The sequence below is a fragment of the Rhamphochromis longiceps genome, linkage group LG13 (genome assembly GCF_057381845.1).
Source record: "Rhamphochromis longiceps isolate RC_006_pf linkage group LG13, R_longiceps_female_GT1.1, whole genome shotgun sequence".
Classification (NCBI taxonomy): Eukaryota; Metazoa; Chordata; class Actinopteri; order Cichliformes; family Cichlidae; genus Rhamphochromis; species Rhamphochromis longiceps.
Genome location: NC_140569.1, coordinates 746,798 through 772,690, shown reverse-complemented (window position 1 = coordinate 772,690; position 25,893 = coordinate 746,798). Strand labels below are relative to the sequence as shown.

The 25,893-nt window shown below is 42.8% G+C and overlaps 1 protein-coding gene across 1 annotated transcript; it reads right to left on the bottom strand.

Annotated features, from left to right (window-relative positions):
- Positions 1-862: 862 nt before the first annotated feature.
- eno4 (enolase 4) lies at positions 863-23,257 on the bottom strand. The gene is made up of 13 exons (XM_085428565.1): positions 22,547-23,257; positions 19,034-19,162; positions 15,862-16,019; positions 15,434-15,549; positions 13,484-13,650; positions 13,281-13,409; positions 13,010-13,078; positions 11,817-11,981; positions 11,538-11,663; positions 11,241-11,415; positions 8,508-8,569; positions 2,074-2,191; positions 863-1,548 (listed from the first exon to the last, which is right to left on the bottom strand). The coding sequence occupies exons 1-13, from the start codon at positions 22,712-22,714 to the stop codon at positions 1,427-1,429; spliced, it is 1,704 nt and encodes a 567-aa protein (XP_085284691.1). The 5' UTR covers positions 22,715-23,257; the 3' UTR covers positions 863-1,426.
- Positions 23,258-25,893: the final 2,636 nt, after the last annotated feature.

Sequence of the window (25,893 nt, the reverse complement as noted above, 5' to 3'; positions counted from 1 at the left end):
GTACAATAGAGGAATGGGACAGCAGTTCATCCTAGAATTCACTGTTCAAAGGTTTTCTTCACCAATAAAGTGATCCAGAGTGAGGTGTCAGGTATCCCTTTCCTTGTCTTCTTCCTCACCTGTCCTGCCTTCGTCTTTTTGTACCTCTGAGTAAACCAAACCAAACACTAGCCCGCTTTAACCCCTGACTGTGGCACTATAAACTGTGCATAAATTATAACCCCTGGTGATCAGTACTATGTTCAATGACAAAGTGATGTGACACATTGATGCAGCTTTGTGTCTGGTCCATGCAGCTCCTCTGAGCTGCACCTCTGGGTCTTTCCTCTTCTGTTGTTACACAGACACAATCACTTCCTCCGCAGGATGCGAGCCATTAGGCGCTGCCCAGTTACACAGGAGCCTTTTGCTCACGTCCCGTGCTGACAAGGGGCAGGCAGTGTTTGATAACGCTGTCAGCGCTCTGTACTTGAATATGTCTGTCTATCAGCCTTTTCTTTACCCAGCTCTTTTAAAGCTCCCACAGGCGCAGCGAACACGATGACTCAACTGTCACACTCTTAAATCAGATTGCTAACAAAATGTGTCACCGTCAGCTGTGACATTAAAATGTTTCACTGTGGTCTCGTCTTTTAGTTCTTTTAAATTAAGACTGCGATAAATGAACCTCTTTTCAGAGCTGTGAAATTAATTCCATTAATTTGATTTTCAGTTAAATCTTCTACTGCCTGGAGATATTCTGGATCGACGCACATGCAGACCTGCAGAAATGGAAGACAGCAGGAAAACATGCTTCTGGGCCACGCGTGATCATTTTCTCTTTTATTTGCTGAAAAATGCAAACACTGAAAACACACTGACACTGAATCAAAATCTAATTTCATCCCATTTCCAAGATTTTCAGAAAACTTGACCTCTGACCTTGAGGTTGAGGTCACTGAGACACAAACCTGTCTGAGACTTTTAGTACACCTGACACTGATGACAACACCCCCTCATTCTTTTACTGCTGAGGAGTAAAAACATACAAACGTTTCCTTCAAACACCATCCAGCAGATTTAAGATATAAAAGCAAATCTTCCATGTGCACTTGTTTGGGGCTTGAACTGGCTTGAACTTCCGTCCCTTAAAATCGTTCTGGTTTTTATTTCAAATTAAAATGACATCATTGTACATAGCACTGTGTTTTGAGTCTGAAGCTCAAAATGTGAATATATTTGATGTTTTTCTTGACAAGAACTCATATTTCAAACTGTTAGAGACACTTTTTTCAGAGCTGTAAACATAGCAGAATGGTGCTCATACAATGGTGACCCTGGATCGATCCACAACGGTTATAATCACCTCAGCAGATTATTACAGGTGGTGTTAACTGCAAAACTGAATTGTGAAAGGTAAATATATTATATTATCATGAAGACACCTTCAAAGATCCGTCTGAATCAGATGTGAGCTGTGTTCCTCCAATCCAGACCTTGCTCCCTCGGTGCCTGAATGCTTATGTGAGTTGTCAGGGAACAGTGGAGGAGGGTGCTTCTCCTTAAAGACTGGATGAGACAAAATTAAATAAAGTGAATGTACAAAAGCTGGAGCGTAGACACCTACGACAACTGGATGGAAATAGCATTTGTACTGCTGCGGCTGGGGAACGTTAACCCTTTCACTTCGTGTAGAATGAACACAAACATTAAACACAGATAAACATGCTGAATAATGCCGGCTTATGGCAGCTGATTAGACAGACGTGTACTCATCTCTCATTAACCCTCTGCTGCCCCTGCCTGCTTTTTCAGAAATGATGGATGGGAAAGTATTTGTCCTTGTGTGTAATTAGGTGGCCAATTAACAGATCCAAGGTAGGGGGTTTTCACTCTTACACTCACACACACACACAAACACGCGTTTGTACAATTCCTCACACACCGTGTCCTTTCATATCCAGCAGTAAGAGAGAGACGTGTTCCCAAACCCAGACACTACTACTACCGTTCTCTCTCTCGGGCTTTGTCTGGCCTTGTTTCTCTGTCCAGCCAAAGAAAAATCACAAGGAAGGCTGAAAAAAAAAAACCTACCAAGGATTCCCTGTTGGGCCAGTTCTTCTTCTATAGAAATCAGCCGGTTGTATTTAGTCATCCTCTCAGCCCCACTTAGACCTCCCAGTTTGACATAGTGCAGGCCCAGACCCACAGCCTGAACGAGAAGAAAAGCACAGTCTGAGACACAAACAGCAATATTTCATCTATTTACACTGCTTGTTAATCAAAATAGATGAACAGTTCCACAGCAAACGGATGGACAGTCGGGGTTATTAGTGACCTTTGTACAGGTCCAGTTTTTTATTACTTGATATTTGATCTCGTTATCTTAATAAACAATCCTCCTTGCAATTGTTACCTGAGATACTACTCATTTCCACGAGTCTGCTTAAAATGGAGTTCAGAGCAGCATCATACAATAAACAATAAGATGCAGTGTGTAGTCCAACGGCAGTCTCTGGTCACTTTTTGTGCAGCCGACAAGGAAAGAATGGACTATCTTTTATTCTCTTATCTGCTTTTTGTCATATTGTAACCAAAGGAATTAATTGAATATCGAAAAACTCTTTTGTTCTCGTCATCATAGCAAACTGCATCTTTCTAACGTTCTCAAATACAACTGATGTTAATAATAAATTGTAACATGGTTACCTATATCCACCACTCTGAAATTAACACAACAATAACCATACTATTTTGTCATGATTAATCACTATCAGTCTCAGACATCAACACTTTGAAATAGACAACATTACCTGAATGCAAACACATAAATAGACTAAAACAAAGACAAAAAGGTAACAAGAAGCACCCAAAGAGCACAAACCTCTGCCATGGCACCTCACGCTCCAGGGAGTATTTACAAAGCCCACACTTTTATTGTTTCACCTTTCTTTCTTCACAATACACGCCACACTTATAAGTACTATAGTTTCTAAATAATTTCCAAATTAAGCTTTGTTTCAACGTTAGACCGATAAATTTGTAGCTGACCTTGAAAACAATGGTGGATATAAATCAAATATCAACTGATACACACACACATATATATATCAACCACCTGACAAAGATCCTGTGGGACACAGATACAGATGGAAAAACTGGTGATGGCTAACCAGCTGGACATAGGACATGTGGGCAAGCAGGGGAAGAAGGGCGTAGTGATAGATGTAGCTATACCCCCAAAAGGTTTATTCTGTTCATCTGGATGTTTTTCAGTGGGAGAAATGTTTCGTCACTCATCCAGGTGACTTGTTCAGTCTCAGCTGACTGCAAGACTGAAGAAGTCACTTGGATGAGTGACGAAACAGGATCTTAGCTCGGTCATTCTCCACCACCCTGGGGGCGTTATGTTATGTGCTGGATTGTCTCTGGGGCATCTTTACACAGCCTGCACCTGGGGTCTTACCTGGTGTGATAGACCCCAGCCTCTATGGATCTTGTGCTCAGAGCTTGTTCCTGTGCGGTCATGATTAGTGCCTCTGTGCTGCCTTTCAGTCCGGCTTTGTCCAGCCAGTCGTAGGATTTCTGGATGTCACGCACCTCCTCCATCTGCCGGTGGTACATACCGTGCAGAGGCCTGTCCTTCCATGATTGGTTCTTCTCCTTGCTCTTTTTCTTTCTCAGGTTCTTGCTAGCTTAGGTATTCTCTAAGCACGCGGCCGGTTGAGGCCATCTTCCTGATGTACTCATGGATGTTCATTGTCTCATCCTGGAGTATGGTACTAACACACCATTTTGCTTAGCGTACAGTACAGGTGCTGGATTTGTTTTGAGGTCATTGGCTTCTATCTCCTCCTTTGGCCAGCTTATTATCCCAGCTAGGTATCTGATCTATGTATCTGACAGGCTGACAGGGACCCTTACTGGATACAGACCCCCCTGGTTGAGAGTCAAACCCCCAACCTGAAGTTCCACAGGTGTGTAGTGTTATCACTATATACATATGAAATGCCCCTGCAGTACCTGATCGGGCAGGGCATAGGTGTTGATAGCCTGGATCTTGTTCTTACCGTTCAGCTGACTCCTCAGGACTTGCCTGACCCGCTGCAGGTATTTGGTGATTGCGGCTTTCCTAGCGGCATCTTCCTGGTTTACATTTGCCTGTGGGATTCCCAGGTACTTATTATTGCCCTCAATGTCTGCAATTTTGCCTTCTGGAAGTGCGATCCCCTCAGTTCCGACTACCTTCCCTCCCTTTACTTACATCCAACTACACTTCTCCGGTCTGAATGATATTCCGATGTCATTGCGGTAGATTCTGGTGGTGTGGATCAGTAAATCAATGTCCCGTGCCTTCTTGGCATACAGCTTGATATCATCCCACATGTTGTACGCCACATCCCCATTGAATTCCTTATGAAGTCTCTTAGGGTCCTGTTGATCTTGTACAATTCTAGGCATTCCAGGATCCACCTGTGGGGCACCGAGTGATAGGCCTTCTTGTAATCAAGCCAGGCAGTGCACAGGCTGGTCAGTCTGGTCATCCAGTCTCAGGCGACTGCTCTGTTTACCAGCAGCTGATGATTTGCTCCTCTGGTATTCCTGCCAATTCCTTTCTGTGCCCCGCTCATGTATTGAGCCATGTGCCTGTTCATCTTAGCCGCTATGATAGTTGACAGGAGCGTCTGGTACTGAGGCAGGTTATTGGCCGGTAGTTGTATGGGACTGATCCCTTCTGGGGTCCTTGGGGATCAGGACTGTCCGGCCTTCAGTTAAGCATTCCAGGTGTGTCTTGTAAATTAGCAGCTGGTTCATTTGTGCCAGAGGCTCATGGATTACAGTCAACCAGTAGGCGTGAATCATTTCAGGGCCTGGTGCTGTCCAACTATTCTTGCTTGAGACTCTTTATCTGCGCTTGTGGTGGTTACTGGATCCTGTTCAGTGCAGTTGTGGTGGTCTGCCTTAGATCCACTAGCCACTGAGCATTGCCATTATGGGTTACAGCCTTCTCCCATATGCTCTTCCAGTATTGCTCTGTCTCCAGTCTTGGTGGGGCTGTTTTCATATTGTTCCCCTGTTCAAGGCATCAGGTATAGACAGCTTGCTGTATTTCTAAGGCACCTTCTTCGCACCTTTCTGCAACTCTGATAGTTGGCCAATTTCCCTCCATGCTACCTTGATCTTGGGCTTCTCCATGGAAGGTACTATTCCTTGTGGTTATTACTCTTGAAACCAAGCCTCTCACTCATCACTGCTGCTACAGTAGCTTGCAAAAGTATTCGGCCCCCTTGAACTTTCCCACATTTTGTCACATTACAGCCACAAACATGAATCAGTTTTATTGTAATTCCACGTGAAAGACCAACACAAAGTGGTGCACACGTGAGAAGTGGAACGAAAATCAGACATGATTCCAAACATCTTTTACAAATAAATAACTGCAAAGTGGGGTGTGCGTAATTATTCAGCCCCCTTTGGTCTGAGTGCAGTCAGTTGCACATAGACGTTGCTTGATGAGTGCTAATGACTAAATAGAGTGCACCTGTGTGTGATCTAATGTCAGTACAGATACAGCTGCTCTGTGACGGCCTCAGAGGTTGTCTAAGAGAACATTGGGAGCAACAACACCATGAAGTCCAAAGAACACAGCAGACAGGTCAGGGATAAAGTTATTGAGAAATTCAAAGCAGGCTTAGGCTACAAAAACATTTCCCAAGCCTTGAACATCCCACGGAGCACTGTTCAAGCCATCATCCAGAAATGGAAGGAGCATGGCACAACTGTAAACCTACCAAGACAAGGCCGTCCACCTAAACTCACAGGCCGAACAAGCAGAGCGCTGATCAGAAATGCAGCCAAGAGGCCCATGGTGACTCTGGACGAGCTGCAGAGATCTACAGCTCAGGTGGGGGAATCTGTCCATAGGACAACTATTAGTCGTGCACTGCACAAAGTTGGCCTTTATGGAAGAGTGGCAAGAAGAAAGCCATTGTTAACAGAAAACCATAAGAAGTCCCGTTTGCAGTTTGCCACAAGCCATGTGGGGACACAGCAAACATGTGGAAGAAGGTGCTCTGGTCAGATGAGACCAAAATACAAAACGCTATGTGTGGAAAACTAACACTGCACATCACTCTGAACGCACCATCCCCACTGTCAGATATGGTGGTGGCAGCATCATGCTCTGGGGGTGCTTCTCTGGACTGGGGCGGAGGTTCATCTTCCAGCAGGATAATGACCCTAAACATAAAGCCAGGGCAACATTGGGATGATTTAAAACAAAACACATCCATGTGTTAGAACGGCCCAGTCAAAGTCCAGATCTAAATCCAATCGAGAATCTGTGGCAAGATCTGAAAACTGCTGTTCACAAACGCTGTCCATCTAATCTGACTGAGCTGGAGCTGTTCTGCAAAGAAGAATGGGCAAAGATTTCAGTCTGTAGATGTGCAAAGCTGGTAGAGACAGACCCTAAAAGACTGGCAGCTGGAATTGCAGCAAAAGCTGGTTCTACAGAGTATCGACTCAGGGGGCTGAATAATTACGCACACCCCACTTTGCAGTTATTTATTTGTAAAAAATGTTTGGAATCGTGTCTGATTTTCGTTCCACTTCTCACGTGTACACCACTTTGTGTTGGTCTTTCACGTGGAATTACAATAACATTGATTCATGTTTGTGGCTGTAATGTGACAAAATGTGGGAAAGTTCAAGGGGGCCCAATACTTTTGCAAGCCATTGTATTGTGTAGACCAGCTGGTTAGTACTGGTGATGGTCACAATAAGAATTGTCTGTAGACCTGCACTCCTATCATCTAGTAGATATTCAGAGGGCACGACCCTCAGGGCACTTGAGTAGGTCACTTGAGCAGTGTTGTTTAGCTCAGTGGGCAAGCAGTTGACCAAAGTCCACATGACCAGAGTACAGTGGTGTAGGTTCAAGCCTGACTGCAGAAATTGCATGGTGGTGTCAATTGTGGCCCCAGTTTCCCAACTGGTGGACTGCACATCAAGAGGCAAACAGTCCCCAGCAAAAGGAGTAGGCAGCCCTGGTGGGTTAGGGTGAGGGAATTTGTTTACTTCCTGGAGGCAAAAAGGTCAACCTCTACTCTTACAAAGTGGCACCAGATCTGGTCGAACATCTGCAGATGGAGTCTCTGCTCCCCTGGCCTGAGCCCGGGGGAGTGCCCCTGCCAGATAGGAATCTGGAAGTAGACATACTTTAGCTTGATGGTGGCAAGCTAAAGCTTTGACAGCCTGCCTCACCCCCGGATTCATCAGCATCTTGCATCTTAGGGGCTGACGATAATGGTTAAGACCTCTTGAAATCCAAAATTGAGTGAAGTCTCCTGTCCCGCTTAAGAACTAAAAAGTAGTGGGGAGAGAACCCAGCTTGTCAGTTATCGGCATCCACTTCCTGTGTTGAACCTTTTCCCAAGAGGGCCAAGTTTTTCCCGCAGTATCTGGAATTGCTGGGGGTCGCGCACTGAGGAAAGGATCAAGATGGTCATTCAAGGTCTACGGAAGAACAGCAGGCATTAGTCCTCAGTCAAGGTAGACACCAACCAAAGGTCTGCCTCCAGAGCTGACCAAGTCGCCCTGCGCTGGGGAGACAGGGATGGGGATGGTTGGCCTGGTCCGAGGGTAAGTCTGGGACTTCAGAAGCTGGCTGATATGTGGAAGCCCTAGACCTTCTAGAACTGCTAGATCTCCTGGAGAGGCCCCTTGACACCTCCTTGGCACAGCAATGACTATCTTGAGCCTGCTGTAATAGTTCAGCTGCCTCCAGGCCAAACATCGCTGCAGGGTGAACAGGGAGTCAATAGTCTTGGTCATCCTGTCAGGCTGGCACTGAGACAGCCAATTTCCCCAATTCAAATCAATTTTAGTTTGAATAAAGCGATATTGATTCATTAAATCCTGAATCTATTTTTAAATATAAATGTATTTTGCCAGAATCTCAGGTTGTAGTGGATATCTTTGGACCTGCTCTCATTTGCTCTTTTAGCTGTTTGGCAAGTTGTCGAAATAGTTTCCTGAGCTTTAAGATAGATATCCCCTTATTTGCACATGACAAATAAAGGGCTAGGTATATGATCTTAATTTATTATATTTGAAAAAAAAAAGATAATAATTTGGAAATGCGAAAATATTGCCATCAAATGGAAATCATTCTAAGTGAGTCTGTGCTGATAAGCACAATACTTCTGAAACTGGTCAGTGCAATAGTGTGACTCAACTGGTTACCAGCTGGTTGCATTCTGGTTACACACAAAGCGAGGCTGCTGGGCACCTATCATTTTTCAGGTAAGGCACTGTCATGCAGAAATTCTGTCACTATTTGTAGACGAATATCTGTTTTAAATCTATGGGTTTGGCTATACTTTTAATGTAAGTAGTTCATGTAAATTTCTGTTTAATGTGAATTTCTGTATAAGCAGATGGCTGCCGTCTGCTTATACAGAACTTCACATTGACACTGTTCGCCACCATGGCAGCATCACTCAGAAACCAGGAAGAAGACTTACTATATCTGACAAAGAATCCTCACTGCATGGCTCACTGCATGTAGTTCCCATCAACACAGAACCTGTATGCCAACAAGACACAAACAGACAGTTAGCTGTTATAGTAATGCACCATTGTGGCAATAATTTCCAATATTTTTATATACCTATAGACTGTCAAACAGGTGTTACAACATTTGCTGGAAAACCGTCTATTTGTTTAAGCTGAGAAATGTGAATTTCACATGGAAACAGTCTCCTTCTTGGGCTTCATTACTGAGCAGGGGAACATCAAACCAGACCCAGTGAAGGTCCGACGAGTACTCGACTGGTCCAAACCCCCAGATTGGAAGCAGCTCCAATGCTTTTTGGGTTTAACTAACTTTTATCGCAGCTTCATCTGGAATATCAGTAAGATCGTCTAATATCTCACTCACCTCTCCCAAGGTTCAGTGGGATCAGTCTTCTTAGGCTGCTTTTAATCACCTCGCAGCAGTATGAAGGTAAGCTACATCCTTTTGCTTACTTCTTTCGTGAATTCAATGTGGAGGATAGAGAACTCCTCCTCATCAAGTTAGCCCTGGCATCACTGGCTCGAGGGAACGCCCCAACCATTCATAGTCTGGACTGATCACAAGGACCTGGCGTATCGTCAAACTGCAAAATGGATGAGCGCCCATCAAGCCAGGTGGGCACTGTTTTTCACACATTTTCAGTTCTCTATCACCTACAGGCCTGGTTCACGGGATGTCAAGCCCGACGCACTGTCTCAGCAGTTTTCTTCCTCAGAGGACGTTCTGAAGGAGTCCTCAATCTTCCTCATGTTATCGGAGCTGTTACATGGGGGATAAAGTCCACAGTTTGTGAGGCACAGTACAACAAACCTGATCCCAGAACCAGGCCGCCCGAGTGGCTCTACGTTTCAACCCTAGTCCAGTCCTGAGTTCTCCAGTGGGACCACACGGCGAGGTTCACCTGGCATCCAGGCATCAATCAGACTATCTCTTTCCTGGAACGCCTGGTGGCCTACACTTGGCATACCAGGGAGCATATTTTAGCTTGCTCTACTTGAGCTCAAAATAAGCCTCAAACCTTTCCTTTTGCAGGCCTACTTCGACCTCTGCCGACCTCCAGACGACCATGGTCTCAGATCGCACTTGATTTTATGACAGGCCTCCTCCTTCTGCAGGAAATATGGTAATTCTGACTATTGTTGTCCAGTTCTCAAAACCAGCACATTTCGTGGCTTTTCCTCACAACAGAAACCACCCAAATCCTTACCAAACCTGTCTTTCAACTTCACGCGATCCCCTTGGACATCATATCAGACCCGGGACAAGTTCAACTCTAGAGTTTGGAAAGGGTTCTGTCCGGCAGTCGGAGCCAAGGTTAGTTTGTCTTCAGGATTTCACCTGTAGACTAATGGCCAAACCGAATGTACCTACCAGGAGTTGGAGGCAGCACTTCACTGCCTCACCTCCACCAAACAGAGCACCTGGAGTTCTTACCTCACTTGCATCGAATATGCCCATATTAGCCTCACGTCTGCTGTCGCATCACAGGGCTACCAACGGCGGCTGTTCCCAACAGTTGAGAGTGAGCGTATGGTTCCCTCTGTTCAACATCATCTACGCAGGCACCGCCACATCTGGAGAGCCACCTGAGCTGCCCAATGGAAAACCGATGGACTGCTTTCAGCGCAGTACGTTCCAGTCTGAATCAAGTCCAGGAAACTGGCTCCCAACTTCAATGGGCAGTTTGAGATTGACTCCATGGTCAACCTTGTCTCAGTCTAGTTGAAGCGTCCTCGGAGCATGCACAGAAATACTCTTTTCCATGTGTCTCAGCTCAACCCTTACATGTCGGTGATGTTCTTCATTGGATCGTTGTACTTACCTCAACCTTCCTGGAACCCTTCTTGTTTCCTGTGGACCCTGTTGGATGAACGTGAGCGTGAGTGGATTTCAGTGTGGAGTGAGTCTGTGAGCGTGTGAGTCACAGAATGTGTGAAGAGGAGTGTAGACGTGTTACCCTTGCCCTGAACATCCCCTGGATGCCCTGAACATCCCCTGGATGCCCTGGACCTCCCCTGGAGCCGTGATCCTTCATCAATGTACATATGTATATATCTTACCTGTATGACTCAGAGTCCTGCATTGAGTCCAGCCTGACCAGCTGTGACAGCAGGATTAGACCACTCTGAGATTGGTTAGTTTTACCCTTCTGATGATGTACAGGCTTTTTATTTAATCCAATCCTCATTTAGAAAGATGCAATATTGGGTCATAGCTGTGCATGTTGAATTACACCAAGAAGCATGTAGTATGTAGTATTTTACATGTATGTTAGATGTTGAAAGAGAGAATATGTTGGATCAGTTCTTTTTGCAACAAGTTACTGTATATTACTCAGTTTGGAGTGTAAGAGAGTAAGGTCAGCAAATTTTTAAGAGTGAACCTGAGATGAACATCACTGTCTGCTGTGTGTAAATGCGTACCAGATGCATTGTACCATTAATTATACAGGTTGCGGAAGAAATCATTGACTGTTGAAGAGGAAGCATAAGGAATACTCCTATTGCAAACATTTCATTTTTGCAACTAACTGAGTTGTTCACTGTTACTTGGACCTGATGTAACTGGTCAATGGACTGGTTCTTACATAGTGCTTTTCTACTCTACCTGACCACTCATTGCACTTTATGCAGTTTGCTTCATTCATCCATGTGCCATCTTTCTCTTCTCCAGCTGTTACCTTGTTGCTCTGATGTCATGTGGATCAGGTCACTGACTGTTGTCTCATTGATATGTTTTAAGATATGGCCTCTGACTCCAGGAAGGGGAGGTCCCTGTGACTTGTAGGAGACATCAGAGAGCAGTGAACACGAGTTTCCAATCATACTGCTCAGCTTCTCCCACTGGTCTCTGTCCTTATGAATTAACAGACACAGGAACATGAATACACAGCAATCATGAACATTTTGTTGACAGCAAAACTATATTTAGAGAAGACACAGAACTAGTCCAAGATTTATTTGCTAGCCTTGCTTACCTCTTGCCTAAATGGGTCTATTAAAGCCACCACTGCTGGGTATTTGCTGATGAGGGTTTGGTACAGGTCGACTAACTCATCGGGCGATTTCAGAACTCCAGTAGCAACTTCATACTTCCCCTTAGACTACAAGAGATTAGAGAATCCAGCAAGAAGACGATAAATCTTGTTGTTTTTTTAAACTGATATGCTTATGATGTATTTGCTTTGAAAAAGTTCACAAGAACATGTCAACACATTATTTTCCATAAAGTGTTTGACTATTTTTGGTGAACTTACAGGGTCCAGGAGCTCATGAGCAGCACAGTTCAAAGCTAAATGGATCTGTGTGCCCAGTGGAACTCCAAGGTTGGTGCAGGCTTCAGCGATCAGATCCAGAGGCTGCTCTGCTCGCTCGTGGCTTACAGCCAGGGCCCCGCTGTCACATACAAATGCTTCGCTGGCCTTGGAACAAGCACATGGTTCACATAAGTAACTATTATATATACATAAACAACTGTGAGACACTTTATTGGGTGCACCTACTCAGTAAAGCTAATCAGTGGAACAAACTCGCTGTATTTAGGCATGTAAACATGGTGAGTAGAACTTGCTATGGTTGGAATAGAGACAAAAGCTGATTTTATTGAATTTCAACATGGCATGACTTTTGGTGCAGACAATCTGGGGAAGAAGAAAGAAGAAAAAAAAACATCCAATGCAGCTCTTCTTTGGATGAAAATGGCTTGTAGATGGCAGAGGCCAGAAAGAACAGCCAGGTTAAAGCAGGAACTATAATTAGCCACTTACTAAACAATTGTAAGCAGATAATCACTACATGTCTGACTTCAAAACGAGTCCGGCTGTGGAGCAGAGGATGAAGAGGAGAGTGAAGCTGCAGTGAGCAAGGTGCTCATCAAAATTAGACTACATCATCCTAATATAGACTAAAACCTCTGACTTGCTTTCAGCACCTTACTGAAAAATAAATGAAATAACCGTGAGGGCAGAAGGCGGTCCAACCAAACCTGGTACTTGTAACGTGACAATGTTGGTGAAAGTATGTTTTTGTTTAGATATTTTTGCTGCAAAGTAGCTTAGCTGAAGCTACATGTGGATGACAATAGACAAGTTTATATTAATACTGTATATCTGAATGAGATAGTCCTCATTGCAAGGTTATTAGAAGCCAACTGTCAAACTCCCACTCTCCACTCTTTGTTTTTTAGTTCTAGGGGTCAGTCAGCAGGGCTGAAAATGAAATGCAAACTATTCACAGGTAAATAGAGGAATCGTTTAAGAAGCATTTTAGATCTTTAGATAAGCACAGATACATTAATTTCAAATTTAACAATGAACACTTAATACAATTCTCTGTTATATTTTTCAGGAAATCTCTGAATCCTGCCTCCGCCGTGTGCATTCTCTGCCCTCATACAATCTGCTGAATTCAGCGCCTACTCTTAAAATTAATAAACAGCAATGTCCCTCACCCCGCCATTGGTTAAAGTTTTCATTATTCTCATCATCTCCTTCTGTACCTCAAGAGCCATTGTGATAATCTGTGGAAGAAGGTCAGATTTCAGTATGTTTTATAAACTGTAGAGTGAAAAATGGAGAATATAAAGAAACCAAGGTGACTTACTAATAATCTACTGCATCAAAACAGCAAAAAAGGAAACACTGAGATCTACACACTAACTGTGAGCTAGTCTATGGAGGATGACAACAGGAAGAAGTAAGCCAAAGGTTTCTGTTTTGTACTTGTTTGACTTGTTGTCCCACTTTGGGGATCAGGATCACTTCCTCCAGTAAATTCAGTTTTCCCGGCGAGGTCTTGCCACAGCTGAGCAATGTCACCAAGGAAACAGGGATGTGAAACTGTGCCGGAGGCTGAACAAAATGAATAACATTATTATATGTTGTTTCCAGCGTCGAATATCCAGTATGTGTTTTCATTATCAAACCTCCTGGTTCCTCAGAGCTGCTATGTGTTCGTACAGATGGATGCCCTGTATCTGTGCCCCAGTTTTGGCCACAGCCAGCGACACTGAGCCAACAGCCAAGCTTCCCTGTAGAACTGGCTTTTGTGGTTCCACTGCAGGAAATGGCTTTTCCACGATGCTCTTTTTACCTGTAATATAATAAAAATCCCAAAAGAGTTTGGAGCATATTTCTGGCTTGTAACAGAGAAAAAAACCTAAGATTAATCAGAGAAAGAACCTGAACCTCCACAAGAGCAAGAAACAGTGAGAGAAGCAAAACTTCCAGTCTTGTTTTGAACTCAGTTTCTTTGTTTTTAATCTGACCACAGTGGTGATTTTACACAGTTTTTATAACACAGTGACCAAAACATTGAAAGTTTTAATTTTAGGGTAATGCTTCAAAAAATTGGACCAAATAAGACCCCAGAATTGATTCAAGATGGCTCAAAAGGTGCAGGACTACGAGAACTTTGATTTTACTGATCGCTCACAAACTCCAGTTTACACTAAAAGAAAGCTTGAGCACACAGTCGAAGTTTGAAGGAGGGCAGGAGGAGGTAATGCAAAGGGTGGATGACATGAAGATAAATGATTCCCTGTGGTGACCAAAAAAGGGAGCAGCCAAAACAAGAAGAAAAACTGTGTGTGAGATATTACGAATTATTAGTTTTGTATTAAACTGAATGCTGTGAAAGAGCAGAGAGTGAGAGCTGGAGGGAGACATCGCAGCGATTAACAGGATGAAAATAAATCCATTTCAGGTGCCTCTTTGTATCCTTTCCTAACAGCAAACACAACACGATCAAACCTTTTCACTTACTGCCTCATAAAGAGTGCCAGTCTATCTAATAATGAAAGGAAAGCTATCAGATAACAATGTCAAAATATTCAAAGTAGGAGTTGGTTTAAAAAAATCAATTTTCTGATTCCAATCAATTTTGGTTTCAATAAAGCGACATCGATTAAATCCTGAATCGATTGTTAAATATAAACGTATTTTACCAGACATGTCACAGCTGCAGGTTTCATCACTCTGACCAAAATTCACCGAACCAGCAGCAAAAGAAGCTCAAACTACGCTTCACGTTTGACAAACAGCGTCATGAACTCCCTCTGACTTTGGCTGTTTTTTGCTTCCACCACCATAAAACCTCACTTCCTGCACAGCTCTCTCTCTCACAGTATTGAGAGACCAGTTTACCATCAAACCTCTGTTTTCTGCATTATTCATTGCCATCACGCACCAGTCTGCTGCTGTGTGCAGCGCTGCTGGCCACAGTTGTGTTTTTTCAAAAATGACCTCCGACAACAAAGTCTGATTTCTGCTGTTTAACAGCAAAGACGTGTAAACTTTTACAAATGATTGCTCAGCTGTGTCTGTAATCAAACCGTAATAACTCTGCTTCACTTCAGCAGCAGCAGGTAATGTTCATTCATGGTTTGATTCATGGTTTTCTGACCTGCTATAAAAAGCCAGGCCAGGAAAATCTCCATCATGTTTGTCTGTTTCATCCTCAGTTACTTTGACACAAAGGCCTCTGCTGTGATGCTCACACCTCTGATGAAGTCTCAGTGTCAGCTTTGTTTTATACACTTTCTGACTGTCTGAGTCAAAATGGAATCGATTATAGAAATCGACGATTGACGATACCCAGCCCTAGTTAAAAGCTCTTTTTGTCGGTTATGTGTTATAAAATAAAACACCGGGCGGTTTATCCTTCAAGCTCGGGTCCTCTACCAGAGGCCTGGGCGCTTGAGGGTCCTGCACAGTATCTTAGCTGTTCCCAGGACTGCGCTCTTCTGGACAGAGATCTCCGATGTTGTTCCCGGGATCTGCTGGAGCCACTCGCCTAGTTTGGGAGTCACCGCACATTTGATGACATTTGATGACTAAAGACAGAAAGCTCAGGGCAGGACTTACCACTCACTCACCTTTATTAATGATCTTCTTGTCTTTAGTTTGTGGAGGAGATGAAGAGGGAATCACCTCAGGCCTCTCCCTGTCCCGGACCTCTTTTTCCTCCAGACAGCGGTCCTTAAAGAAAGTGCTACATCATTTCAGATGAGCAAATAAAAATGTGGTTTAATCAACGTAACAATCCCTGACAAGCCTGATTCCTAAGGAAGATTTTCAGAAGAGCAAGAGAAGTACAGCGTGAATGTCAGTAGACTGCAGTCAAATCTGTTTCTTACACCTCCCAGTTCATGTCCAGGATCCTGGCTTCAGTGGCCACTTCAGGACAGATGTGTTAAATGGTTTTTGTGACTGAACATGATATGACACGTGTTCCTTAAGGTAACACATAGCACTGAAAAATACTACTAATGAAGTACTACTAATAAGTAGTATTAGGTGCTACCTGAGTATATCGTCGATTTGTAACTGGTCACAAGGATTTCGGTCTTTCAGCATGCTGTTCAGAGGCTCATTGATCCACAGCACAGCAGCCATCACATGCTCAGTCCTCTCTTGACTCTCAGGGACCAAGTGGCTCGAAACAGCAGCTGATGACATGCTCTACACACCACAAACATGAAGGACTCCTTCAGAAGGGTAAAAAAGGTGATTTACTAGTACAAGGTAAAAGTTCTTATGTTGCAGGGTATTTACCTCTCAGTATAAAGTGCTAGGAAATGACATCATCTACCTTTTCCTGTCGTCAGGTGACATATAAAATGTAAATGAACTATATGGCTGATTAGCAAAAGGCGCTGCTGTTCTCTTGCGCGACAGATTTTTGCAACTCTCTCATCTCTTTTTTCACTTGTAAAATCTCAGACATTCACCGTCAACTTAACTCTGTAGGAGCTCCTGACTCTGAAGTAGACTTCCTGTTTCCCCCACTGTCTTCCTATTTTCAAGCTTTACTCTTCCTTCCATAACTGATGTATCTAATCTCATTAAAACATCTAAGTCATCCACCTGTCACCTTGACCCCCTCCCCACTGTGTTAGTTAAAGCCTGTCTTCCCTTGTTAGCTCCTCTCATAACCAATATTATTCATTCCTCCCTGAACACTGGGATTGTTCCTGAAGCACTGAAAATGCTTCTGTTATTCCAACTCTCAAAAAGCCTGGTGCAGACCCCAATAACTTTGATCATCTTCGCCCTATATCAAATCTCCCCTTCATTTCAAAAATTCTTGAAAAAGTTGTCGCCGCCCAGCTTCATTTACATCTCAATGACCATAATCTCTATGAACCATTTCAATCGGGTTTCCGCCCCAATCACAGCACAGAAACTGCTCTGCTAAGGATTACCAATGACCTTCTGATGGCAGCTGATTCTGGTCTCCTATCCATCCTCATCCTTCTTGATCTTAGTGCGGCGTTTGATACCATGGATAGCTTCCATTGGCATTAGTCACACCCCCCTTTCCTGGTTCACCTCCTATCTCTCAGACCGCACTCAGTTTATCCAACTTAAATCCCAGTCTTCAACTCTCTGTCCTGTTTCTGCTGGTGTGCCCCAGGGTTCAGTATTAGGGCCTCTTTTATTCATTACTTACTTGCTCCCTCTTGGTCATATGTTCTGAAAATATAATATAAATTTTCACTGTTATGCCGATGACACCCGGCTCTACCTTTCTTCTAAACCCAGTTCATCCCTCCCACCTTCTTCCCTCTCAGACTGTCTTATTGAGATTAGATCCTGGTTCTCCTCCAATTTCCTCAAACTCAACAGTAATAAAACTGAAGTTTTACTTATTGGTACAGCCTCTATCTTATCCAAATCCCACAGCTTTTCCATTAACATTGAAAATTCGCCTACCCTTCCCTCCCCTCAGGTTAAGAGTTTGGGTGTCATACAGTATTTGTGTGACCTGCTCCATATCACCGCTGTTTCCTGCCCTCTCAGATCATCATCTGCTGTTCATCCTCGCACCTCATCACTGTGAGGAGCAGAGCTTTCAGTCGCTCTGCTCCTCGGCTCTGGAACTCTCTTCCTCCTGCACTAAGAAATATTGACTCCCTTTCTGTATTTAAGACACAGCTCAAAACACATCTGCTTAAACTGGCTTATTCGCTTTAATGCTGATTTTATCTGTTGTCACGCTCTGTTTTGTAATTTTAACTTATTTTATGTATTTTATGACTATTGTTCCTTTTATTAATTGTGTTTTTTGTAAGGTGACCTTGGGTTTCTGAAAGGCGCCCTCAAATAAAATGCATTATTATTATTATTATTACAAAATCCTCCTGACTAAGGTTATGTTAGTGCACAAGCATACAAAGCTTGATGACAGGAATAAGCCCTCAGGTCTGGGGACAGGGAGCTGAGCAGGGTGCAGCACCACCCAAGTGAAGCTGGAGGCCCACGTGGAGCAGAGAAACACCAGGTGGAATGAAGAGAATTACTGAGGTGGGCAGCACTGGCGCGAGCACGTGAGTGAAGGATTTCTTCAGTAGGACTGGTTCACAGCGCACACCCTGGCATCCAACGCACAACAGTTACTTTGTAAATTTGTTTTTATTTGACTCTGTTTTTTCTAATATGGAATGACCAAAGTGTTTCCTGTTTTATTTGTATTTATTCAGTAAAACCTAACATTTCATTAATGCTCTCCTAACATATACTTGGAGGGCAGAGTGATCATACCTATGGAGAAATTGCTGCGCCTGCACAATGACCTCTGCCTGCGCTGCCTCCAGCAGTATGGTGTTAGGGTTCATATCATTTCAACCATTTCATTTCTCCTCATTAGGAGGAAGGAGGCTGCAGGTTAGCCATGTGGGTAACATTCAGTGTGACTGTTTGGGCACCGGGTACACTGAGATGTACTGCTGTATTAACCAGTACCAGTGGAGTTTAGATGAATGTCAGACTTTCCAGCACTATCACACAATGAATTCCTCTTAGGTCAAGTCAAGTGGCTTTATTGTCATTCCAGCCATGTGCAGTGGCACACAGTGACTCCAACACCATGCTACATGTGCTACATGTGACAGACAGCCTGCACACGTGCAAGTGTGCAAAATGGCAAAAACCAAAACAAAGACAGTGCAACACCAGACAGTGCAAGAGACGTGCAAAACTCAAACCAGGTAAACTCATATGTATGAAAATGCTGGTGGCCACGAGTGCGACCCCTCAGACATTTAGTAGATTCATGTTTGAAAATCCTACGTGACTTCCTTCTTCAGTTATCGCAATTACAAGATTTTTGGAAAACTTGACCTCTGACAGTCGAGGCGACTAAAATTGAAACTTGTCTGAGATTTTTACGCGATGCCTCTGTGGTATGAATTTCAAAATTCCAAGGCGCCTTGTTATCGAGTTATCAGTGCAGGGCCACCTGGCAGGGTGACAGCCTGGCTGAGGGTAAGGTCATTTTATCTGTTCACTAAACTGAGAGCTGATTTAAGGTCGTGCGTCATAGCCAAACAAACCTGCTCCTGCACTAATGAACAACATGTTCTTCAACCCTTTGGCTTGTTCTCCAAACTCATCCATATCACATTCAGCCACAGTCACATAAGAAAGCTCTGAGTTCACCAGTTAAAGGCCACAATGAGACAAATGACTTTTACCTTGTCCTTGTTGTGAACAACACAGTAGACCTCTGCCTCAACAGAAAGTCGTCCTCTGGCATCGTAAACCTGCCGTCCCGTCACTCTGCTGATTCTCGGTGGTGCCGCGAGGTTTGCAAAGTAATCCGCCTGAAGGGATGGTTATGGTTAAAAACACCTCGCAGTATCTGAGTGACGTTATTTAACCAATTCTGTTTCCTCCTTACCATCAATGATAGCATGGTTCAGTAGTTACAGAGTAAACACAACATGTGTAGAAAACATCAAAAACACATTTTATTTACATTTTAAATTCACCTGTAAAAGCAGCAGCGACGTGTGCTGACCACAATGCACCTTTCAAATTCTTTTTAAATTTTAAATATGTTCATATTGTCTATTTTGTAAAATGTTCATATTGTCTATTCTTATTTAATTCACTTAATGTACAGAATTCACCTGCTTGCTGCATACATGCTACTACTGCACATTCACCTAATGAGGCCTTTGAGATCTAACAGCACGAAAGCAGCAGAGGAAACGGGCTAACGCTGTCATTCCAAACTATATTTGTGCTCATAATGTTTGTTGTGTTTCCACTTTGGTTCTTTCAGATGTGCGATGTGGTTTCCAGCATGCTGGCCACCATGAATCAGACTCTTGTAGAGATTAATGAGTCCTTGTCATTGTTCATTTGTCGGTGCTGAAATATTAATGCACCCAACTGTGAGATATACATGTATAGTTTAAAACGGTCATGACAGGTAAAAATGAAGTGTTTTCACAATGACCGCATCAAACGTGCTCAATGAGTTGTCACGAGCTAATGGCTGTACCCAGGCTGACCGTCCTTTCTCTTACACTGAACATGATTTACAAAATCACATCATGTTCCATTCAATATACCTTGAAAGTAGTGAAAGAACAACTATAATCTCATCAGAGCAACAAAGAAGCCTTTGGACACTTGAGTACTAGTGTCTGTTTTCATGTTAACCTTACACTACAATAAACACTGAGATTTCTGCCTTTCAACACATAATGTCAATATTGCAATAAAAGAAACCAGCCAATACACACTGACATCTTCTAAGTTTGCAAAACTAAAGCTGCATACACTGCATTTAATTTAACATTAAGGGGCACTTGTTAGCCAGGAGCTAGCCAGTTAATTACTGTGTATTCAACATAATCTAGTTAGCATAACTTGTAAGTCCTAAGTTCGTCTTATAGCTCACGGGGTTTTCTTTAGAGGACTAGGTTTGTTAAGTAAAGACGAGTAAACATAATTTGCTGCAAGCTGCAGCACCTTTGCCTGTGGAAAATCTCTGAGCTTCTGCACTGATGTATCCTTTAAAAGGCAGTAAAAATACACCGACTGTACACTCGAGGCCTCACCTGGTTGCAGGAGTTGCATCACCAAGTATATTTGCAAAATTAGAAAAATTGCGTGGTGCACAACTGAGCGGCATGACACCAGAGTGTTACCAGTGGCTGTTAATATTAATGGGTAGGCTGAATCAAAAAGTGGGTCAATAGACTCCCATGTTCAAATGGCAAATTTTACAACCTGAAAAACACCTTCGTGTTATTGGTATTTGAAGCCTGGTACAAAACCAGATCGGGCCTCTATTTCTTCTTTCGTCTTAGAGGCTACTGGAGTTAAGGGCATAGCTGCTTCACCTGACCAACGAGCAGCCAGTTAACATAGCTGTGTGCTGTCTGCTTCCCAATAGTGGGAAGAGTAAGAAAGCAAGTAAACTTTATTTATTAAGCGCTTTTCACAGACAGACAGTCACAAAGCGCTGTACACAAATATTAAAATATTAAAATAAACAATACAATCAATAGACATTAGCGAGTAGTGCGGTGCTCTGAACGGATAATTGGAGGTGAGCTTCCCTCCCTCCAAGACATCTACAGGAAGCGGTGCCTGAGGAAAGCGGGGAGGATCATCAAGGACTCCAGTCACCCCAGCCATAAACTGTTCAGACTGCTTCCATCAGGAAGGAGGTTCTGCAGCATCCGGTCCCGTACCAGCAGACTGAGAGACAGCTTCTTCCACCAGGCCATCAGACTGCTGAACACGTCATAGATACCTCAGCTTCACTACTGGAACTTTAACATTATGCACTCCATACTGTACAGTAATGCCACTGTTTTGCACATATTCAACTCTGTATATTTTATTTTATTTATTTTATATATTTTATTTATTGTTTACTCAATTTAATTTGTAAAATATGTGTGTACACACACACACACACACACACACACACACACACACACACACACACACACACACACACACACGTAGAAAAATATTTAGTATACACATCCAGAAATGCATATACTATTATATATTGTACATATATTTATTAGTTTCAGATGTAGCCATTCTTGTATTTTGCTTGTTTACATTATTGTATTTTGCACAACTCTGTTGCTTGTGAAGCTCGCACACAAGAATTTCACTCACATGTGCTGTACCAATGTACCTGCACATGTGATGTGACAATAAAAGTGATTTGATTTGATTTGATTTGACATTATACACAATGTAAAAGATCAAATGTAAATAATGTAAAAAAAATAAAATAAAATATGTAGATCAACAAAAGGCTTGTTTGAACAGAAAAGTTTTTAACTGTTTTTTAAAAGAATCCACAGAGTCAAGTAAACGTAGTTGTAGTGGTAAACTGTTCCACAGCCTTGGTGCAACAGACTGAAAGGCTCCGCCCCTTTTGTCTTCAGTCGTGTACGGGGAACAACTAAGAGACTCTGAGTCTGTGAGCGGAGATGGCGAGCAGCAGTGTATTTTATAAGAAGCTTGGATAAGTAATCTGGAGCCAATCTGTATGTTAAAACAAGAATTTTAAAGCGAATTCTAAACTCTATTGGGAGCCAATGTAAAGAATATAAGATGGGAGTGATGTGAACACGCTTGGTAGAGCGAGTTCGTAGAGCGAGAAAGTTGAGTACTGACTTGGATTAGTCAACATGATTCCCACCAGTGACAAAACATTTCAACATACCCAGTAAACACCAGTATGTGGGCCCCACATGGGCTATGGGGGTTCCAAGTGGGGATGGGCTTACAATGGGCATCCAATCTGGGACCCACCTGGATTAGCCAAGTAGGACCCACTTGAGCCAGCCCAGATGGGCTATGTTCTATGGGCACCATATGGGTAACATTCAGAAAGTTGGATTTTTAACACTATAGTGTTAAAAATCCAACTTTCTGAATCAGTGTGTCAAACTAAGAACTAACTGATTCGTGCATCACAGGAAGGTGATGTCTGAAACCAACAGGTGACGTCAGGTGGCTGGGGCTATCTTTTATTTACAGTCGTTTTGTTTGCTCGTTGTGATGACTGTGACACCCCGTCACGCTGCTGTGACAAACAGCACCTCATATGTGCTTACAAACAGGAAATACCTTCAACAGAAGAACAACAAATACACTTCAAACAACCTTCTGTTTGTTTGTTTTCTAACATCACAGGGACAGAAAGAGGCTCACAGTCCTACCAGGTACCCGTGCAGGTCTGCGGGCCGGTGGAGGAAGAGCTGGTGTAGAGCTCGCTCCATGTCCTGGGGGACTCTGCTCACTCGATAAAACTCCACGGCGGCGTTTTTCATTTCGTCAAAGTCGCGCTTGTCTTCGCAAACACGTTTACTAAACGCTCGGTGAGACATTTTTCGAGCCTCTCAGCTGTCTCTGCACGGTTTGTGGTTTTTGTTACCATAGAAACGTTGTGTTCACGTGACAACGGCAGGCCAGGTTTTTGCATTTCTTTCAGTTAGACGGAATAACCGGTTAGCGTGGATTAAACTTGGAGATATTTCCCCGTGACAGTGTTTATCTGTGTGAGCTCGTCGCGTTCCTGCAGACCGGGGATGGCTGTAACGACCCCTCATCAATTAGTTAATGACTGATCACTTTGTGTTCCCCACTGTAACAAAATACAGCTGTACACTAATATTGTGTTATCATGCCTTACATACCACAGTCGCACAGGTTACAGATGCTGTCCAGTCTGTGCATTTCAGCGTGAGATTTACAAATCTATGTAGTTCAATATCTGTAATCTTTCTGTGTATTTGTGGTAAAGTGACTCTGACAAATACAAACGTGATTTGGGAGATTTTCGAGTGTCAATTTAATTTTTTCAGTTTTATTGATGGAGTGCAAAATCACAACAACACTCACCTCAAGTCCTTAATTCCATGACGGGCTAATCTATTATTATTATTATTATTATTATTATTATTATTATTATTATTGTTGTTGTTATTATTATTGTTATTATTGTTGTTGTTGTTATTATTATTATTATTGTTATTATTATTATTGTTATTATTGTTGTTGTTGTTGTTATTATTATTATTATTGTTGTTGTTATTGTTGTTGTTGTTATTATTATTATTATTATTATTGTTATTATTATTATTGTTATTATTGTTGTTGTTGTTGTTGTTATTATTATTATTGGGGTTTTATTTTTACAGTGACTTGAGGTGACTGTTGTTGTTCGGTATTTGGTTGAGGGTAAGGAAAACAAACGTGTCTATTTCAGAGCAAACATGTTGAATAATTTTATTTGTGTGCGGCCTGTTTGATACACAATCGATGACAAAACATTATCACACCAAGTTTGACATGCTAACCTGTCTGCACGATACTCAAACGAATTATGTTTTGATTAATTTTTACAAAGTCTTTCAGTAAATCCAGCAGCAAAAGCTGAATTTGTGTTCTGGATTTGCATGGACCTGCTGCAAAGTCTGCTCTAAAATAAATCACTTATACAAGAATGTGCAGAGTACGTGCAGGATAAGGTCACAGTAACTTCCATCGGAAAGTTGCCCTAATAAACTATTAGGATGACCAACAAAATAGTTTTGCACGTATATGTATGGATGCCATTTGTAATGCTTTTGATTATTTCGTGTTCTGAAGTACGGCCCCAGGATTTTACCAAGTAGCAACTCGGTCAATGAATCTTATTAGGAAAAATTAACATCACGGTAAGTTTCATTTTTATCAATGACATCATGCTTGCTTGGTTAGAAAATAAAATAGATTCGACATTAAATGAACAATAAGAACAGGAGCTGTTTACAGTCACATCTCACACAAAGAATATCAAACAAATGGGTTTTCATGTCGGATTGAAGGTAAAGCACCAGCATGTCATAAATGTAAAGAAAAACACACATTTGCTACAAACTGTTTTGAGCAGATATGAAACTAAACCATGAAATAACCTGGTCGTGTTGACAGGCCGTATAGCAGCTGTACCACATGAAGCACAGGCCGCTCTTTCTGCTGCTGCTGCTTGTCTGAGCTGAGTTGGGGAAGTGTTAGTGAGAGTGTCACACACGCTGCATCAGCTCCGTCAGTGCAGCACAGGATGGCAGTCTGCAGCCTGCAGCCGTTCACAATGAAAGAATGAGCGTGCTGAGAAATGGTTCAGTGCAAAGTGAAAAACAAACAATATTAGTCATCAGATAGACTTGATGAAATAAACGAATATTGGCGTTTGACGTAGGCAAAATGAATGACCCCAACAGGATCGAAGAAAGCAGCTGTTTCTGTGAAGGACGTGCGATAAAACACTTTCATGTTAGATTGGATCGTCGCTCCCTTAACCTGTAAAAAAAGTTTTCCCTTCCCATCTTCCCCGACTGTAGAGGAGGTCAGCTATGCGCCACGTTAAACAAAAATAAAAAAACAAACAACTTCATTAATTAATTTCATTTTTAATCGGAATATTGCTGAACGATAATATTCTAATATTTTCTTGCGGTCTGGGAAATGATCAGGACAATATTTGGAATGAGGCCTTAACCCCGCGCGTTTCATTACGCCCAGTGTCAAGTTATTACCGGCTGTGAATTGAACTCGCAAACATTCAATCTCACCACTGATGCCAACAAGGCCAGAGGGCCGGCAGAATTCCTGACATCAGAAATATCTGACAACAAAAATACAGGAGCAAATGAAAAAAATATTCACAATGGCCACGTTATGCTGAAATCTCCGCTGCCTCTCCCCTCGCTATTGCTTCAACTTTATATTGAAAGCGCAGGATGCAGCAATCGTCACCGTCATTACTGTGGAAGTGCTCGTCCCACACTTCCACAGTAAACTTTGGATTTGAAATCCCATTGGACAGATACTTTTCTTTGGACGAGCGCCTCGGGGGTTCGCCCGGGGCTCGTTTTCTCTTTGTATTCAACATTTTGATTCATCATTAAACAACAAATTCAGCTGTAGTCCATTTATTCTGCTAACAAACAGAATCCAGTGTGAGCCTGCCGTCAGATGCTTTTATTTTGAAAAATGTCCAATTTGGTTTAATACAGGGAGAAGACAGGGGGACTTTTGTGCATCGCAATAAACACTGGATGTGCAATAAGCAGTGACATAAGATCTGACAGGTTGTTGCTGTGTGCGCTCGTGTCGCCGCACCTCGCGGCTTTGTGAGCCAACGTGTCTGCAGCGACGGCCAAGGGTGACATTTCCAGCAAGTGGCGGGGATCACTTCCACATAAATAAGGAAGGATCAGAGAGTCAAGAGCTCCTTCATGGACACAGAATGAGGTTTACGGTTCAACTGCTGTATACATAAACACACCTGTCCCTGCCCCTTACAGTATGCGCTCATAACTCGGTCCACACTCGGGTTTTCTGCATCAAATGTCGGCTTTTCAAATACCACGTCTAATGTCATCGCTATTATAGATTACAGATTACCAGCATCCTTCTAATAAACCAACAAATCACACACGGTGCATGAAAGACTATAGATACAGGTGTGTGTGTGTGTGTGTGTGTGTGTGTGTGTGTGTGTGTGTGTGTGTGTGTGTGT

Coding starts and splice junctions, on each gene's coding strand:
- eno4 (XM_085428565.1), bottom strand. CDS start 22,714: ATGTCTCACCGAGCGTTTAGTAAACGTGTTTGCGAAGACAAGCGCGAC. Junction 13,651..15,433: donor CAAGAAGATCATTAATAAAG/GTGAGTGAGTGG, acceptor ATTATATTACAG/GTAAAAAGAGCATCGTGGAA. Junction 1,549..2,073: donor GGCCCAACAGGGAATCCTTG/GTAGGTTTTTTT, acceptor TGTCTCATCCAG/TCTTTAAGGAGAAGCACCCT.